The sequence below is a fragment of the Scylla paramamosain genome, chromosome 18, assembly GCF_035594125.1.
Source record: "Scylla paramamosain isolate STU-SP2022 chromosome 18, ASM3559412v1, whole genome shotgun sequence".
Classification (NCBI taxonomy): Eukaryota; Metazoa; Arthropoda; class Malacostraca; order Decapoda; family Portunidae; genus Scylla; species Scylla paramamosain.
The window spans coordinates 8,340,438-8,359,491 of NC_087168.1; the positions used below are offsets into that span (position 1 = coordinate 8,340,438).

Here is a 19,054-nt window from a genome sequence, read left to right on the forward strand (position 1 = left end):
TGAAAACTTATCAGAAAAAAAATAAATAAATAAACAAGTGAACCAAACTTTACCAAATCCATATCAGCTCCAGTTATCTGATACTTGGCAACATTGCAGAATCATACTCATCTCAGGCTGATGAAGCTTTTCTACTACACAACACTGTATATTTACTCTGTTGTTATACATGCTAATATTTTGACAAATATTTTTTTAATGAGTAAGAAAGATTTATTTACAAATGTTATGTTCAGTTAGTTTTTAAAAATTGAGAAAATCCATAAAATAGGGTATAATTCAACAATATGGAATGGTTATTTGTCTGGTTATGAAACTTGACTTAGGTTATTTATTTTGTATACTTATCCACTGACTGTCACATCAACTGTGATTTTATTTTATTTATTTATTTTGTTTTATTTATTTTGTTATTATTATTATTTTTCTTATATGTAGGAGGGTCACCGGCCAAGGCCAACAGGCAAGGGCATGCAGGTAAGGCACAACTCCTTGCTAGGTTAGGCAAATTAGTTGGTAAACAGCATTTTCAAGACATTAGATCCCCCCTATTTCATTCCAAGCATTTTGATAGTTGCACCAGGTCAATAAATTTAGAACACAGTAATATCAAATTTTGAATGTATAGGGAAACATAATGGTCAAAGACCCCAAGTGGGGGGCTTGCTGGTTCAGGATTTATTTAATTCTGAAATGTCTTTAACTGGATGGCTTTTGGGAGTTTGTGATATGGCAGTCAGGGGGATCAGTGTGGCAATTGCAAGAACTTATATAATGGATTTCAGACAAGGTGCTACAAGTGATGAGCAAGACCATCATGAAATATATCTATCATCTTGGTAATATATATAGGTTATTTTTGTTCTTCAATTGTTATCATATTTATTTAAAAAAAACATCAAAATTTGTCAATAAGAAAAAAAGTCATCTTGAAATCAAAATGTGGTTTTCCCTAAAATAAATAAATAAATATATAAATGAAATCCTTAAGGCCAATTTCATAATTGTTCCCTTTCACTGGGATCCTTACCAATGAGTTATGATTTCCACTATCAAAGTTTTAAAGCACTGTGCTCCTAATTATATCTGAAATTACAAAATTTAATTGCAACAGTAAGTATTGATTGTGAGCTAGTGTTATCCTGTAAATACACTATAGTAATAAATAGGTGGGCTATTATTCGTTATATGTACTGACATGTACAATCATTTACTATCTTATTTATTGTTTTCCTTTACTCATATATGCATTCTACCTACTTCCATCACTCTTGGAAACTCTTATTTTGTTAAAAGTTGCAGTTTAATTTTTTGATGAATATAAATATGTTATTCTGCAGCAGCCATTCTTCCCCATGGCAGGGCCCATTGAGGGATCCTGCCTCCCCTTGCTTGCCATGCATGCCACCATGCAAATGACAGAATTAGCAGAGACAAAAGAAACAATATAATTAATTTTTCATGCTACATAACTATTTTTGCAAACCATGTTCAAGCAATTAAAAGAGCCAGCCTGAGGGACCAGCGGGGTGGGATTCTGCTTTCAGTGCGAGTTATGGCTTACAGGGGTTGCAAGGTGCACTTCTTAGATGTGGTGAAACACAGTTATAGGAATATAAAAGTATTTTCGAGCATTATGTGCCACCAAGAACAGTAATCTGCTCATGTGTGACAGAGTGGAGATAAAGGTTATCAAATGTTACATTTTTGGGGGGAACATGTAATGTAGGACTGTTCTGTAAGCATCCTAATGTTACTCAATAAGTTATGTTTATTGCAAAAATTTGATTGGGTTAGTGGTTAGTTATGTTAGATTAATAAAGCTTATCACCTAAAAGGTTGAAACTATATCTTTTTTATAGATTTTGCTGTGTTTTGAAGGAATATGTATGTTTCTTTTTGGAAAGAAGGACTTTCTTCCTATAAAAGATCATATGAACATAGGGAAAAATGGTGGTTTCTCAGAGAAACAGAAGTCTGATTCTTTCTTCTTTCTTCAGGACTATGAGATTGTAATCTGAGTCCTGGTGATGTCCTATGATGCAATCACAGACATGGCTGCTGACCTGTCTTAAGGAAGATACAGGTGAGGCAGATCAGTTTGATTTTTTTCAAAGCAAAGTTAAACATGATATTATATTTAGATTTATAGCATCATATTCTACAACATTGGAAATGTGATTTTTGCATACCTTATTGAATTCTAAGAAATTTTATCGCTGAGTTTCTGTGGGAGATCAGTTGTTTTTTAAATAGACATGGCACTTCCCCTCAATAAAATCCCTAGACCCAAATCTTGTTAGATACGTTAGGTTAGTATCCCTGATGGCAGGGGGAGTGTCCAGGGGTTAGGTTACAGTAGGTTAGATTAGTATCCCTGATAGGTGTCCACTACCTCCCAGCTAAGATAGGTTAGATTAGTTTCAGTGGGGGAGGTTATGGTGTAAATGAAAATATTTACATTATATATATATATATATATATATATATATATATATATATATATATATATATATATATATATATATATATATATATATATATATATATATATATATCAGGAAAATATAGTTTTGAAAAATACGCAAGTGCGTTAATAAAACTAATAATTAGCATATTCTCATCAAGCTGTCTTGCCTGCAGCTATTACCTGCCGACGAGTGTGGCACGTGTTGCGGGGAAGACTAATTTTCTCCTAGCTGTCTTATTGATTGATGATGATAGCCATTACACATTATCCTGGTGCACAACATCAACACCCACACAATGTTCTATCCACAGTACTTACGTGATACGTGTATATTTACTGCCTCTGTTTGTTGCCTCAGCCACAGCCAACACCTTTCAAGTAACAAAAGATATGTAAACAAACCGTCCATGCGAAGGCTACACGCCTAAATGTTATTAAGAGAAAAAGAGTTCGAGGATGTATTTATCTAGTTGTGTTTACCTAGTTGTAATTTACAGGGCCTGAAATAAGCTTGTGTGGTCCCATCTCCATTTAATTATCATTATTTTTAAGTTGTGCACACTCGTTGGCAATACTACATTCTCAAGCATCTTTTTTTTTTTTCTGGATCCTTGTGTGTAAGTGGTGTTTCCTATTTCTCTTAGCAGTAGTTTCTAATTACCTGTTTCTTCCATTCTATTCCGCAATTTATAAATTAGTATTAAATCTCCCCTTTCTCTTCTTTGTTTCTATGTTGCCAATTTAATTTATTTTATCCTGTTCTCATGACGTAATTCTTCCAGTTCTGGAACCATCTTCGTTGCCATCCTTTATATCCTTTCTAGTTTTTTTTTTTTTTTTTTTTTTTTTTTTTTTTTTACGTTTCTTCTGGAGAGACCAGATTCGGCATGTTCCAACTTTGGTCTAATCATAGTGGTAGTTATCTTTCTCACCCTATCTTTTTCCAAGTAGTGGAATGCTGTTCCAATATTTCCCATAATTTTGTATCTCTGAATATCTGAGTCACCTCCGCCAGTTTTTCTTCCCCCCGTCCCCCCTACTATCTGTTCATGAATGGGGTACGCTTTACATGTATGGCGGGGAGGGGGGTTTCCACTCATACTGTTCTTTTAGACAAGGTGGGATCAAAAGCTTTTCCTCTTATCAACTCCTTTAACTGACTGTCATCAGCCTCTTTCTCATCACCAAAATGCTGCATCTCTTGCTATCTTCTACCACGATTTTCATGCCAACTGCTCTTCTGATCTTGCTAACTGCATGCCTCCCCTCTTGCCGTGGCCTCGCTGCACAAGACTGTCTCCTTTCTCTCGCCTTTATTCTGTCCACCTGTCTAATGCAAGAATTAACCAGTATTCTTAATCATTCATTCCTTTCTCTAGTAAACTCTGGAACTCCCTGCCTGCTTTTGTGTTTCTACCTTGAACTTTTTCAAGAGGGAGGTTTCAAGACACTTATCCTTTATTTTTTACTGACGCTCTCAACTCTTTATGGGGACTAGCACTTTTTTTTTTTTTGCAATTTTTATTATCCTTGGCCAGTGCCCCTCCTACATAAAAAAAAAAAAATCTATATGCTGACTGTTGACTATCCTGTATTATCACTCCCAGATCTTCCTCTTCTTGTACTTTTATTATTCTTTTATTTCCCATTTTGTATGTTCATTTTGGTTTCAACTTTTTTTTTCATTTCCATTACATGACATTTTTCACATTAAATTCTATCTCCCACTTCTTATTCCAGTCCCAGATTTTATTCAAATATTCTTTTAGAATTTCATACCCTTTGTTGTTTCTTATATATCTTTTTAATTTTGAATTGCCTGCAAACAAGCTCATGTAACTCTTTACTCCTTCAGACACATCTTTTTCTAAAGCTGAACTGTTCACTCAAACTTTTGCTAAAACCTCTACCTTGGACGATTCTGGGCTTGTTCCTCCCTCTCCTCTACCCTCTGACTACATGCTACCTATTAAAATTCTTCGCAATGATGTTTTCCATGCCCTCGCTGGCCTAAATCCTCGGAAGGCTTGTGGACCTGATGGGGTCCCTCCTATTGCTCTCCGAAACTGTGCCTCCATGCTTGCATCTTGCTTAGTCAAACTCTTTCAGCTCTGTCTGTCAACATCTACTGTACCTTTTTCTTCTTGCTGGAAGTTTGCCTACATTCAGCCTGTTCCTAAAAAGGGTGACAGTTCTAATCCCACAAACTACTGTCCTATTGCTTTAATTTCCTGCCTATCTAAAGTTTTTGAATCTATCCTTAACAGGAAGATTCTTAAACATCTATCACTTCACAACCTTCTATCTGATCACCAGTATGGGTTCTGTCAAGGCCACTCCACTGGTGATCTTCTGGCTTTCCTTACTGAGTCTTGGTCATCCTCTTTTAGAACTTTTGGTGAAACTTTTGCTGTTGCCTTGGACATATCAAAAGCTTTTGACAGAGTCTGGCACAAAGATTTGATTTCCAATCTACCCTCCTACGGCTTCTATCCTTCTCTCTGTAACTTCATCTCAAGTTTCCTTTCTGACTGTTCTGTTGCTGCTGTGGTAGATGGTCACTGTTCTTCTCCTAAATCTATTAACAGTGGTGTTCCTCAGGGTTCTGTCCTGTCACCCACTCTCTTCTTATTATTCATTTATGATCTTCTAAACCAAACTTCTTGTCCTATCCACTCCTACGCTGATGATACCACCCTGCACTTTTCCATGTCTTTTCATAGACGTCCAACCCTTCAGTAAGTAAACATTTCACACAGGGAAGCCACAGAAAGCTTGACTTCTGATCTTTCTAAAATTTCTGATTGGAGCAAAGCAAACTTGTTATTGTTCAATGCCTCAAAAACTCAATTCCTCCATCTATCAACTCGACACAACCTTCCAGACAACTATCCCCTCTTCTTCAATGACACTCAACTGTCCTCTTCTACACTGAACATCCTCGGTCTGTCCTTTACTTATAATCTGAACTGGAAACTTCACATCTCATCTCTAACTAAAATAGCTTCTATGAAGTTAGGCACTCTGAGACATCTCCGCCAGTTTTTCTCACCCTCCCCAGCCGCTATCTCTGTACAAGGGCCTTATCCGTCCATGTATGGAGTATGCTTCACATGTCTGGGGGGTTCCACTCATACCGCTCTTCTAGACAGGGTGGAATCAAAAGCTTTTCGTCTCATCAACTCCTCTCCTCTAACTGACTGTCTTCAGCCTCTCTCTCATCACCACGATGTTGCATCTCTAGCTGTCTTCTGCCGCTATTTTCATGTTAACTGATCTTCTGATCTTTCATGCTAACTGCATGCCTCCCCTCCTCTCGTGGCCTTGCTGCACAAGACTTTCTTCTTTCTCTCACCCCTATTCTGTCCACCTCTCTAATGCAAGAGTTAACTAGTATTCTCAATCATTCGTCCCTTTCTTTTGTAAACTCTGGAATTCCCTGCCTGCTTCTGTATTTCCACCTTCCTATGACTTGAATTCCTTCAAGAGGGAGGTTTCAAGATACTTATCCTTCAATTTTTGACTACTGCTTTGGACCCTTTTATGGGACTGGCATCTCAGTGGGCATTTTGTTTTTAATTGGATTTTTGTTGCCCTTGGCCAGTGTCCTTCCTACATAAAAAAAAAGGCATATAATTTATGTAAATCAGGAAAAGTATTTGTGCCAGCACTGATCCTTATGGTACTCCACTATCTACTTTTCTCTATTTTGATTTTACATCTTTTACTACCGTTCTCATTTATCTTCCCTTTAAGAAACTTTCCATCCATTTTTTTCTTCATTTAATCGTCCTATATTTTCTAGCTTTCATGATAGCCTGTTGTGGGGAACTTTATCGAAAGCTTTTTTTTAGATCAAAATGCACACAGTGTAGCCATCCATCCCTCTTCTGTGTTATATCAGTCACTCTTGAATAAAAGCTCATCAAATCAGTTACACATGATTGCTTTTGTCTAAAACCATACTGTTTTTCTGTTATATCATGTTTTTCTAGGAACTTCTACTTCTTTATCACTTTTTTCTTTAGAAACTGCTTCTTCATCACTTTTTCATGGATCTTACTTACTGTGCTGATCATTGATACTGGTCTATAGTTTAGTGGTTCTTCTTTCCTTCCACTTTTATAAATTGGCACTATGTCTGCTCTCTTCCATTCTTTATACACTCTTCCAGTTGATAATGAGCACTTAATTATGTCATATACTGGTTCATTTAATTGTTTCCTGCACCCTTTTAGGATGAATCCTGATACACGATATGGTCCTGTTGCAATCCTCTCTTTCAGTTCTTCTGTCATTTTATAAACTTGTTTAAATACTATAATTTCCTTTATTTGTTTTTTTTGTTTTCTCATCTTGTGATTCTTTAAATTCTGATTCTTCTGTGAAAGCTTTTTGATATTTTTTTGTTTAGCAATTCACTCATGTCTCTTGGATCTTCTCTATATTTCATTCTTATCTTTCAATCTTTTTACTTTTCCTTTTAGTTTATTTTTTCCATTTATGAATCTGTAGAACAGTTTTGGTTCATTCTTGCACTTTTCAACTATATCTTTTTCATACCCTTTCTCTTCCTTTCTCCTTACTTTCACATATTCATTTCTTGCTATCTTAAAGTCTTTATTTTTTGGTTTCAGTTTCTTTTCATTCTTATCCATGCTTTGTCTCTTTTATTTGTACTTGTACATCTTGCATTGAACCACCCATTTTCCTTTTTCTTTAGATTTGTATAATGGGACATAATTATTTATTCCTTTCTCATGTATTTCCATAAAATTTTTTTTTTTCTTTTTTTTTAGCAAAAGGATCACTGGGCAAGGGAAACAAAACTGGAAAAAAAAATTCCACTTAGGCGTCAGTCCTAAAAGAGACGTCAAGATGTCAATAAAAAATTGAAAAATACTTATCTAATACATCATTTATTTCTCTTTTCAGCTTTATCCAGTCCATTTCTTCATAAAATTTCTTAAGATCATCTATATTTGCTTTTCCATAGTTCCTTCCATTTTCTTTGTATGATTCATTGTTGCAGTTTGTATTTCCTGCACAATATGTTTTCCTGCACAGCAACACCAGTGAAAGGTGTAGCTAGCCAGTCAGGCCAGGTTGCTGTTATACCAAGCCCTGGAATAAAATTCTCAGTATCATCTCTGCTTCTGGTTCCTCCTTCCACCTCAATATGGCACAGCATTGTATCAATCTGAGGTAGGTGCCGAGAAGCAACACATGAACACCCAACCCCGAGGAAGTACCACAGGGAGAGATCGGGAGAGAGAGGCATGCTGGCTGGTGGCCATGTGCTCTTCTTACTACCAAGCTACCAGCAGCAGTCTCCCTCTAGCACAACATTCCACCAAGCAGTGTCCACACAGTCCCAGGGATCCTGGCTCCCAGGACATGCTTTTGGCTCCCTTTCCAGGGCTACAAATGTCCACAACACAGCCATAGGGACCATGTCCCTGGGCAGCACCACAGGACAGCCATAGGGACTGTAGGGTCTGTGTCCCTGGGTGGCACCACAGTCAACCCACTCTCCAGTCCCTCCATCTGGACTGGGGACTGCAGTTCCAGGCATGTCACCAACAGCATTTGAGGCATGGGCCATGAGCATGGAGGACTATGGCCTTATCTGCAGGTCTCATACATGAGACTCCTGTGCAGTGGAGAGCTCCAGCAGTGCATCGATGCCTGCCTTGACAAGCAGATCTTCAAACAACTCTGAACCTCAGCAGCGATAGACATGGTGAGAAGCATAGTGATTGATCAGCCCCTGGTGCGAGGTGGAGGCATGGACGGATTTCTTCTTGTATCCCCATGCACCTGGGAACAGTGTTGATGCATGAGTGGTGAAGCGTCAGGCCATGGTGGCCGAGTGCACTTTCTGGTGCCCTGAGTGTGATAAGTCACTCACCGAGTAAATGCTGAGCAGAAAAGTGGTCATGGGGCTAAGTGATCACCACATGGAAGAGGAAATGCTATGGTGTTTCCCACGTCTTCATTCTGTGAGTGACAAAGTGAGCATGTGTGAAATTATTGAAGCTGCCCAGTGATGCTGCCATACAAGGTGGTGGAAGAAAATGTGGAATGCTTTGAGAAGTGGTTCCTGGAGTAGTTTGTGTGAACGGTGTTTGCTCTGGAGTGCACATCCCTGCCAAAAATACATGAGCCCACTCATCACATCCATCCATGGTCTGGTGCACTTCCCCATGCAGTACACGTGCCTGCACCATCCCTCACCATTTCTATAATGAGGTGCAGTGCCAGCTCAACGATGACATCACCAGGGGCATAATTGAGGAAGTGCCTGCCAGGGAACTGACTGAGTGGTGTGCACATATGGTGGTAGTGCTCAAGAAAAATGGTGTGCCATGCAGAACAGTAGACTTCCAAAAACTCAACCAAGCATGCCTCCTTGAGACTCACCACACCAGGCCCCCATCTGACTTCATCACCAGCGTCCCCAAACACACATTCAAGACGGTGGTGGACACTACTCTGGGTACCACCAAATTCCTCTTGACAGTGAAAGCTGCAAGCTGAAAACGTTCATCACCCTTTGGAGACGGTTCCAGTACTACCAGACCCCCATGGGATACTGTGCAGCACAGGATGCCTTCACAAAGTGGTTTGACAACATAATCACTGGCATCCCCAGGAAGTTGAAGTGCATCAATGACATACTCCTGCATGACAACAGCGTTGAGGAGGCCTGGCATACTTACAGTCTACTGCAGGGGTGCCTGTACAACAGAATGATGCTCAGACCTGACAAGTTCAGCTTCTGCAGGAGGAGCGTCACATTTGCCAGGTACCTCCTGGACTGGGATATATATATATATATATATATATATATATATATATATATATATATATATATATATATATATATATATATATATATATATATATATATATATATATACCAGCCCAGTCATGACCTTGTCAGGAGCACCACCGAGTTCTCCACAGCCCCCAACTCGCCCCTGACAGACATGCAATCATGGTTCAGCCTTGTTAACCAAGTGGTGCCCTTCCTGGCAGTAGCCCCCTCATGGAGCCCTTCAGAGAGCTCCAGAGAAAAACCTCTGGAAAGACAATATATTGGGACAAAAGAAATGATAGGGAACCTGGCAGCAGAAGGACTTGGATACTATGATACTTCCTGCCCCACAGCTGTGCTCACAGACTACAGCCGGCAAGAGGTAAGATTCGTTGTTATGCAGCAGCACTGGTAGTATGTCTCCTTGGAAGCCCCTATGTGCTGCACAAGGAGATGGAAATTGGTTCTCTTCAGCATCTGGCACCTCACTGCAGCAGAGAAAAACTACAGGGCACTGTAGGGGGAAACACTCAGGATTAGCTGGTGTCCCATTCCTCCAGGACTGCAAGAACCTAACCTTCATTATAGACCATAAAGCCCTTACCAAAATCTTCGGTGACAAGGAATTAAAAGACATCAGTAACCCCTGCATTCTCACCATGAAGGAAAGGACTCTCATGTACAATTTCTGCATCAGATATGTCAAGGACAAAGCCAACTGTGCTGCGGACGCCTTCTCACGTTATCCAGCCTTAGCCAGCACACTGGAAGAGTCTGATGAAGCTGATGATGAAGTGGTGTGTGCAGTTATGATAATCATGACTGCAGAGGCAGTTGAGGATGACAATGGCCACATGGTAGATCTATGTCAAGTAGAGGTGGAGGCACTCAAGGACAAGGAATACCAGCTGCTACATGAATGTGTGTCCAACAGTGGCTGGACTGAATAGTACTCCAAACCAGCTGCCCTCCAGCCTTATTTCAGGATGTGGTGCCACTTGTCTTGCCAGGTTATACACAAGTGACAAGAGATTCCCATACCTCATCATCCCAGCCACCTTCTGATGCATGGTGCTCAACAACCTTCACACCAGAAATCAGGGCAGAGACTCCATGTTCTGCAGGGTCAGGCAATCCGTATACTTGCCTGGCATAGATGCAGAAGTTGAACAAAAGTGTCATCAGTGTCAGGTGTGTGAGACACACATTCAACCAGCTGAACTGCTCCTGCCCACCCCACCATCCCAGTTTCCATTCCAGCAAGTGGTGCTGGATTTGTTTCAACTAGAAGAGAACACCTATATTGCCTATGCCGACAGGCTGACAGGCTGGCTTGAGGTGGACCACTTGTCAGGTGGTGCCACCACCACTCGCTGCCTTCTTACGTCATTCTGGCTGTGGTTCACTCAGTTCGGCATCCCCAAGGAGCTGTCATGCAATGGAGGCACCAATCTCAGAAGTCACAAGGCAAAGGAATTCTTCAGTGATTAGTGAAGTGAATCTCCTCCACCCACTATGCCCAGTCTAACAGGTGTGCAGGAGCAGCTATCAAGTCAGTAAAGAGGCTACTGTGAGGCAACTTAACCTGTGAAGGCTCCCTAGATACCTTAACATGCCCTTGCAGGACTCTCAGGCATCCCTTGCTCAACTGCTAACAGGCAGGCAGCTGAGGAATGCCATACCTGTGGAGAGGTTTTGATATCTTATCGACGAACATTGGGACAAAATGCTGTGCATCCAAGAACGGGTCATGACTTGCACAGCAACCAGTGTCTCACTCCAGTACAACCAGTGAGCCCACAGCATCACTCCTCTGAAACCTGGGCAGTGAGCTCGCATTCAAAAAACCCAACAAAGGGGTGCTGGGATTGTCTGGGTACCATGGTGGAGTTGATGGCACCACGGCATTACCTAATGGAGCAGGATGGCAAAACGACAGTGAGAAACAGATGTCACATCCACCCACTCATCAGTTAACCACTGGCCACAGTACAGGTGTCGCCAGGGTCCACCACACCAGCCCAAGCCACCTCACCCAGACCAACATGCACCAGGCATTCCCCAAGGCACTTAGGTCATAACTGTAAACTTCCCCCAGGGATGTCTTATGTTACGTTCACTTTTTCCACCTTTAGTTCATGCTATTTTCTTACTCCAATGTATGGGTATCATTACATGTCTGTAATTGAGGGGGAGTGCAGGAGTCTGTATTTCCTGTATAACACGTTTTCTCATACGGCAGCACCAGTGAGGGGTGCAACCAGGCAGGCAGTTTCTGGCCAGCCACAGTCAGGCCAGGCTATTGTTATCCAGGCTTTGGAATAAAGTTCTCAGTATCACCCCTGCTTCTGGTTCTGCCTTCCACTCCATCATTCATCCTCTTCAGTAACATCATTATCAGTTTCTATTTCTATCATTACATGGTCACTTTTCCCATGGGGCACACATATCTTAGTACTTTAGTTAGGTCAATTCCTTTCATTAGTATTAGATCTTGTCTTGCTGGTTTGTCATCTCTCCTATATCTTGTATTTTCAATCACCCACTGCATGACTGTTTTCCATTGTCAGCTTCAGAAATCTTTCTCTCCACGCAGTCTCATTTCCTCCTGATTTAAATACTTTAATTTACTTCTTTGCAATTGAAGTCACCACCCAATACCACTCTTTTATTACTTTTGATTAATTTACTCAAACACTGAATGGTATCTTCTATTATTTTCATGTGTTCTTGCTTGTTCCAAGAATTTGTTTTGGGTAGTACATAGATTGTAATTACCGTTAGTATTTCTCCACTACTGTCCTCCAAGTTAACGCTCACTAATTCTGCTTTTCCTTCTCCATATTTCATTATTTATGTCTTCACCTCTTTTCTTGTTATTATCATTACACCTCCACCTGCTTTATCAATCCTGTCTCTGTGCCCTGTCTAATTAATGACTATTGTAGTTAATGTCTATCTGGTTCTCTTCTTTTAGTTTTGTTTCCATTAAACACACCACATTCGGATTTTCCTCTTTTCAAGTCTCGTAATTCCAGTTTTCTGTGTATCAATCCGTCTATGTTGGTATACATCACATTTAGTCCCTCATTTTTACTATTTTTCTCTATTTTCTTTTCTTTTATTTCTTTACCTTTATGTGTGTGCATATGTGTGTGTGTGTTTATATATATATATATATATATATATATATATATATATATATATATATATATATATATATATATATATATATATATATATATATATATATATATATATATATATATATACTATACTATATAGATTATACAGATGCTATACCATTTCATCAGATTGGTGTGTATTTCATATTGAAATTCACTCCCTCACAAACCTGACACTAGGGAAAATGACACTCGCCATATCACAATGGAGAGAGCTCCCAGACAGGGGGTCATCAGGCTTGCCAGCCTGATCCAAGTGGTTACGCTCAACAAATAGGACCACACCTGGCCCCCAGAACCATGCTAACTGCTCCTGAGTCATCCTGGCTTCAAAACTACCAAATACCAGGCTGCTACATGCTCCTAACACCTGTGCCTCCTTAACTGCAGATGTCACATCAAAATGGAGCATCAAACCTCCATCCTCCTCTCTCCATGGGTTAGACAAATTATAGCTATCACCCTCTGCTTCTTTGCCATTCACTCTTGCCTTGGCAAGTAGTGGAGCATCAAATCCTTGTGGGGCAGAACCCTCCTTGGATACATTAGCAGCTGCACTATCAACAGCTACCAACATGGGTAGCTCACTTTGTGAGCAAGCACCCACCATGTCTGGTTCTGGCAAGGGAGCAGCCTGCTCCCTTCCTCTGGTACACTCAGCAGGGGAGGAAACTCCCACCTCCTCAGCATAGGTCAGGAGTCTCTGTGCCCTTGGCAGTGACCCCTAATACACCAGACACAACAGGCTAGGGTGCAGACTGAGTACTAGCACCCACACCCTCAACTCCAGGTGACAACTCTGCATGAGGATCACCTCTGAGAGGCTTCACAGGTTAAGGTAAGCCAGTGAACAAACAATCCAAACTCAGCCCTTCGGTCTCACCCTCAGCAACACTCTCAACAAAGTCAGGTGCTTTCTGTGGGGGTTCTGCACTTCTGCAGTCAGCCCCAGCACACTGACTCAGACAGGAGACCAATTCTGACTTGTGCAGATCCTCATCAGCAGCAGGACAGGCCTCTGGGCACTCTTCCCCCACTGCAACATCAATACTAACATGGCACTCATCTTGTGATGGGCCTGCCTTATTGCAGCTGACCCTAGGAGTCACAGAATCTGTAAGCACCCAACATCGTGGTACTTGCCTCACCTTAGGACAAGCAACACTTATTGTACATTGTGCATCTCCGTCCCTTCTAACCTTTTTTCTCTCTTTCCTCTTCCTCTCATCTCCTTCGCCTTTCTCTCTCTAATTACACCTTACACAACAATATATATATATATATATATATATATATATATATATATATATATATATATATATATATATATATATATATACATACAGTAAAATCCCTCTTATCTGGCATCAACGGGACCACCGACATGCCGGATACTTGAATATTGCTGGATACTTGAATAGAAGTGAAATTATGTCCACAATCACCACCCTACACTCACGCATCTTACCATAACAAAGATCAGCTGATCTTAATCAGCAACTGATCTGATCAGCTGCTTAAGTGTAAGCACAACATGCTTCCTCTTTTCTACAACTTTAGGCATGATGAAGGCGTCAAGCGATAAACAGTGCACACGCGGGACTGAGTCACTGAGTAAACACAATGCAGTGGGCTGCGGGTGGCGCGAAGCAGTGCGCTCTGGTGGCGAAGGGATAAAGTATGCCTACGCATGATTTTATGAGTACACATTGATTTTTTTATTGATTTTAAGGCTCGGGGAAAACTGTGCCGGATACTTGAGGCTGCCGGATACTCGAATGCCGGATAAGAGGGATTTTACTGTGCGTGTGTGTGTGTGTGTGTGTGTGTGTGTGTGTGTGTGTGTGTGTGTGTGTGTGTGTGTGTGTAGATTTATTGTTATGACTACAAATCCTGTCCTTCTCACAGCAGCCTTTAACTCGTCAAACCTCTCTAAACTACCCCTTATGTATTTAGTGCAGGGCTAGACTACAGGTTACAAGGTCATTCTGGTCTCTTGCACCACTTAAAGAGATGGTTGCAACTCCAGGTTCAACCACCCTGATGGCTGCCACTACCTCTAGTCTATCTCCAGCATAGACTAGTGCAGGGTTACAATCACTTGCAGGGTCCATCTGTTCTCCTGTAGAAAAATTAAACAATGAGGTTGCCACTCTGCCTTAACACAAGCACAGAGAAAGGTATAATACATCTTAACAGACAGTGAACATGCATTTGCTGGGAAAGAATCAAAAGCCACGTTCTAGGAAGCACAGCTACAACAACTGAGAAATGGTCATAAGGCTTATAATATTCTACAAGCTTCCGCCCTCACAGAAACAACAAACAAATCCACCTGCGCTTATAGAATATCGCATCCAACAGATGAGCAGTATTGTACGCAACCTCTCAGGTTGCATACAACCTCAAGGAGGTAACAGATGTCACTGTACAACAAACAAACTATAATCCCCTGATTCAGAGCTCCTGAAAGAACTGTGAAACTCAATAGCATTTAACGATACAACAAAATGTTACACAAAAAACACCGCACAATGACAGGCATGGAACAGCTCGCAACTACCACAAGGTTTCTCTGGCACATTCACATTCAGTCACAACCCTTATGACTGATGCATTACCTACTTAATTCGCCAGGGCGGTGCTGCTGCAATCTCATATATAATATTAACTAACAAGCACCCGCTAAACAGGTAAACATCACCTTATCTCATGCCAGGGATTTGCTCTGCATTCACTAATTGTTGTCTGTGTGAATGTCTAGACCCAACTGACTCCTCAGAACAATGGAATGCCTCTCTCAACTCATGCCTTTCACAAAGTGGGGGGAAGTCACATGACAAAGAAGAGGGGGGAATAGGAGACTGTTTGGGGGGAATGATGTAACACCACCCACCTGCTCACTCACTACAAGGGAACAGTGACAGTAATGTTACTTTTGCTTGGTGTATTTCCCTGAAGGGCTTGGTTACAATCTAACTGTCTCATGATGTGCACAAGCTTCTACTCTTCGAAATTATAGTACTTTTTATGTGATGTTGAAAAGGGAATGTGGAGAAATAAACAAAATAACTGTTGTAGCCTACTCAACAGACAGTCCCTACCCACCTCCCCTCTTTCTGTTGCATTGGACTCACCAGCCCCCCCCCCCCCCTCTCTCTCTCTCTCTCTCTCTCTCTCTTCATCTCATCTCATCTTTACTCATCTTCTAATAATTTATGCAGCTCATTGCATCTTCTCTCTCCCCTCCCCCCCAAAAAATTTCAGAAGTCTGAGGACTTAATAAATTTTTTTGGAATATATTGACAACAAAATTTAGGTCCAGGCCTGTGACAGTCAAATCAGTTACAATATTGTTGGCTCCCTTAATGTGCCTGACATCGAGGTAAGTTTTATGTTTTTAAATTTGAAGTGACTCAGAAACTGCAAGGGAGTATGTTCCAGGAAAATAGTCACCTTGGGGCCATAAGCAGGCACATAAACCTTGAAAGGCTGCAGGGCCAAAATTATAGCAAGGAGCTCTTATCTAATAACAGAGTAATTCTTTTGGGTAAACTTCTTGGAAAATAACAAACAGGATGGCTGACTTGATTATCATCTGGCTGCAGCAACACAACCTCCACTCCTGCTTAGCTGTCATCAGTGGCTAAAGCAAAGGGTCATGAAAAGTCAAGTGCCCTCAACACTGGTAGGTTGCACAGCACAGCTTTTAGTTTCATAAAAGCTCCCTCACACTCTCTGGTCCACTCCTAATGACACTCTTTCTGCAGGAGGTCTGTCAGGGGGGCCATTACGATAGAATACCCCAGGACAAACTGGTGGTAGTATCCAACTACCTCGAGGAACCTCTGGAGAGCTCGGCAAGAGGTTGGGGTCGGGAATCGCCTGATCGCCTCCACTTTGGCCTTGGGTGGGGTCACATAGCCGTGACCTACCACATATCCTAGCTACTGGACTCAGGCCTTAACAAACTCACATTTATCAAGGTTGATGACTAAGCCTGCCTTCTGGAGTCATGCAAACAGTGCCTCCATGTTAGTGAGATGGTCATGCTAGTTGGTGTCATAAATGACTACATCGCCAATATAGAGAATGCAGTGTAGCAAGCCTTCTACTACTCACTCCATTAACCACTGGAAGGTGGCCTGGGCATTTTTCAGGCTATAAGGCATTGATGCACAGCACCAATGGCCACGAAACTAGCAATCTCTTTTGTCCAGGTAGTCAGGGGGACCTGTCAGTACCCCTTGACAGGATCAATTTTGGTTATAAATGTGGCTGCCCCAATTCAGTCCACAGAGTCATCTACTCTAGGCAGGAGGTAAGTGGCAACCTTAGACAGGGAGTTCACCTTTCTAAAATCAATGCAGAACCTGACCCGGCTATTATGGTTAGGCTGGAGAGTGACAGGTGAACTCCACTTACTATAGCTCAACTTAGTAAGACCTGATCTAGCATGTTGTCTAACTCCTCCTCCAGTAGCTGCTGCTTATGGGGATTCACCCAATAGGGAGATAGCTTGACAGGGGTAGCATTCCCTACATCAGTATCATGCTTCACCAGAGCTGTCCTTCCAGGAGTACTGATGAAGACTGAGGGGTATTTTCCCAAAACAGTTTAACATTTCATGCTGGCATGCTAGGTCCAGGTGACTCTGTTCTCTTCTTAAGGAGCTGAGCATTATTCTGCTCTCAATACTCCATGGGCACAACAGGCTCAGGGCCAAAATTATCAGGTTCTTCTCCATCACTTCCCAGAAACATAGCTAAGGGCACCTCTTCCATGGCTGAAACTAAGTAGTCTTGCTGGCAATTCTTATGTTAATAAGGCTTCATCATATAGACATGGCAAAGCTGAGCCTGCTTTTGCCAATCACAAGTAGCAACCAAATAATCTAACTCATCCACTCCCCTCTCCACTACATAGGAACCACTGTAGCGTGCAGCCAGTGGTTGTATCTGGATTGGGAGTAACACTAGCACCTCATCCCTGGGAGCAAAACACTGATACTTAGCCTTCTGGTCATAGTACATCTTCATATTACTCTGAGCCTGGCCCAGGTGCAACTGAGCCACCTCAAGAGCTTTCATCACCTGCTCCTGAGTGCACATCCCCATTTCCAACAGAGATTCCAACAGGCCAGACCAGGGGTGACACCAGGCATCCCAAATCACATCTAATGGGTCATGCACATGGTGCCCGAAAATAAGCTGATTCAGGGAGAACCCCAACAAAATGGTGGGTGCCTCTCGCACAGCAAACATTATGTAAGAGATTGTCTCATCCCAATCCTTATCATGGTCCAAATAGAAGAATCTCAACATGGTTTTCAAAGTTTGATGATGTCTCTCCAAGGTCCCTTGTGACTGAGGGTGGAAGGCACTGGAGAGAACATGCCTAATCCCCCACTCTGTCATGGTTTCAGCAAACACTTTTGAAGTGAATTTGATCCCTTGGTCTGACTGTACCTCAGAAGGCAGTCCAAAATAAGTAAAGAAATTGAATAGGGCCTTAAACACTACCTTGGAGTGAGTGTTCCAAAGGATTATGGCTTCAAGGTACCTTGTTGTGACAGCCATTACAATAAGCAGGTATTTATAGCCTGCTTTAGAAGGGGGGAGAGAACCCACCATATCACTTTGGTGTGTGGGAGCAGTGTGTGGTGTGAATCTGGTGTATGGGAGGTGTGTTTGGTGTGACTGTGGTGTGTGGGAGCAGTGTGTGGTGTGACTGTGGTGTGTGGGAGGTATGTTTGGTGTGATTTTAGTGTGTGGGAGCATTGTGTGGTGTGACTGTGGTGTGTGGGAGTAGGGTGTGGTGAAACTGTGGTGTATGGGAGTGTGTGTGGTATGACTGTGGTGTGTGGAAGGTGTGTTTGATGTGACTGTGTGTGTGTGTGTGTGTGTGTGTGTGACTGTGGTGTATGAAAGCAGTGTGTGGTGTGACCGCGGTATATGGGAGGTGTGTTTTGGTGTGACTGGTGCACGGGAGGAGTGTGCAGAGTAGGAACTGATCATCCTCAAAGTTGAAATGTTAAGGATGGATCACTTTTGTTTTCACTTGTTCGAATGTACAGCATGATTGACGAAGGCAGCTTCATTTTTGTATCACGACAGTTTGTATAACAGAAGACTAGCAGGTCGTTTTGAAGCATTATTCTCATTCAGTGTACATAGTATAGATATATAATATACACATACATTCATTGTATGTGTATGACGCTCGCACCACTCTGGTTAACCGACAGGACTCCCTGTAGTGACTTACTATATTATAACTGAATCTCACCTTATGCGAGTACCATCAGCATATCGCGCAACCTAGCTCACTCAGACTTAGATATGTGTGTGTGTGTGTGTGTGTCAGAAATGTCTCTTCATCCTTGCCAGTGTAATTCGGTTTCGGGAGCCTCGCAAAAAAAAACAGCGCGACGAGGGTGTACACTGGAGTGGTGATTCAAGGGATACAGCCTCTCTTTTGCCTCCCTACCACTGCAGTGCCGTGAAAATAATCTTGGTGCCGACAAAAGTTTTATTTCGAGCCGTTACGGACTTTGTAACCATAAAACAACAACAAAAA

General features: G+C 41.7%; 1 protein-coding gene across 4 annotated transcripts in view; it reads right to left on the reverse strand.

Moving 5' to 3' along the window:
* The window catches only part of LOC135109076 (tRNA (guanine(6)-N2)-methyltransferase THUMP3-like), a 50,649-nt gene extending 31,865 nt beyond the window's left edge, over positions 1-18,784 (reverse strand). For 2 of the 4 annotated variants that reach the window (XR_010272570.1, XM_064020117.1), the window contains exon 1: positions 2,789-2,943. Coding sequence is in view for 1 of the 4 variants with exons in the window: in XM_064020117.1 (XP_063876187.1) it covers positions 2,789-2,879 (91 nt within the window). In the remaining 3 variants the exon portion in view is untranslated. Of the gene's footprint in view, positions 1-2,788; positions 2,944-18,763 lie in introns of those variants that run through there. The other 2 variants (XM_064020118.1, XM_064020119.1) reach the window with 2 other exon arrangements.
* Positions 18,785-19,054: the final 270 nt, after the last annotated feature.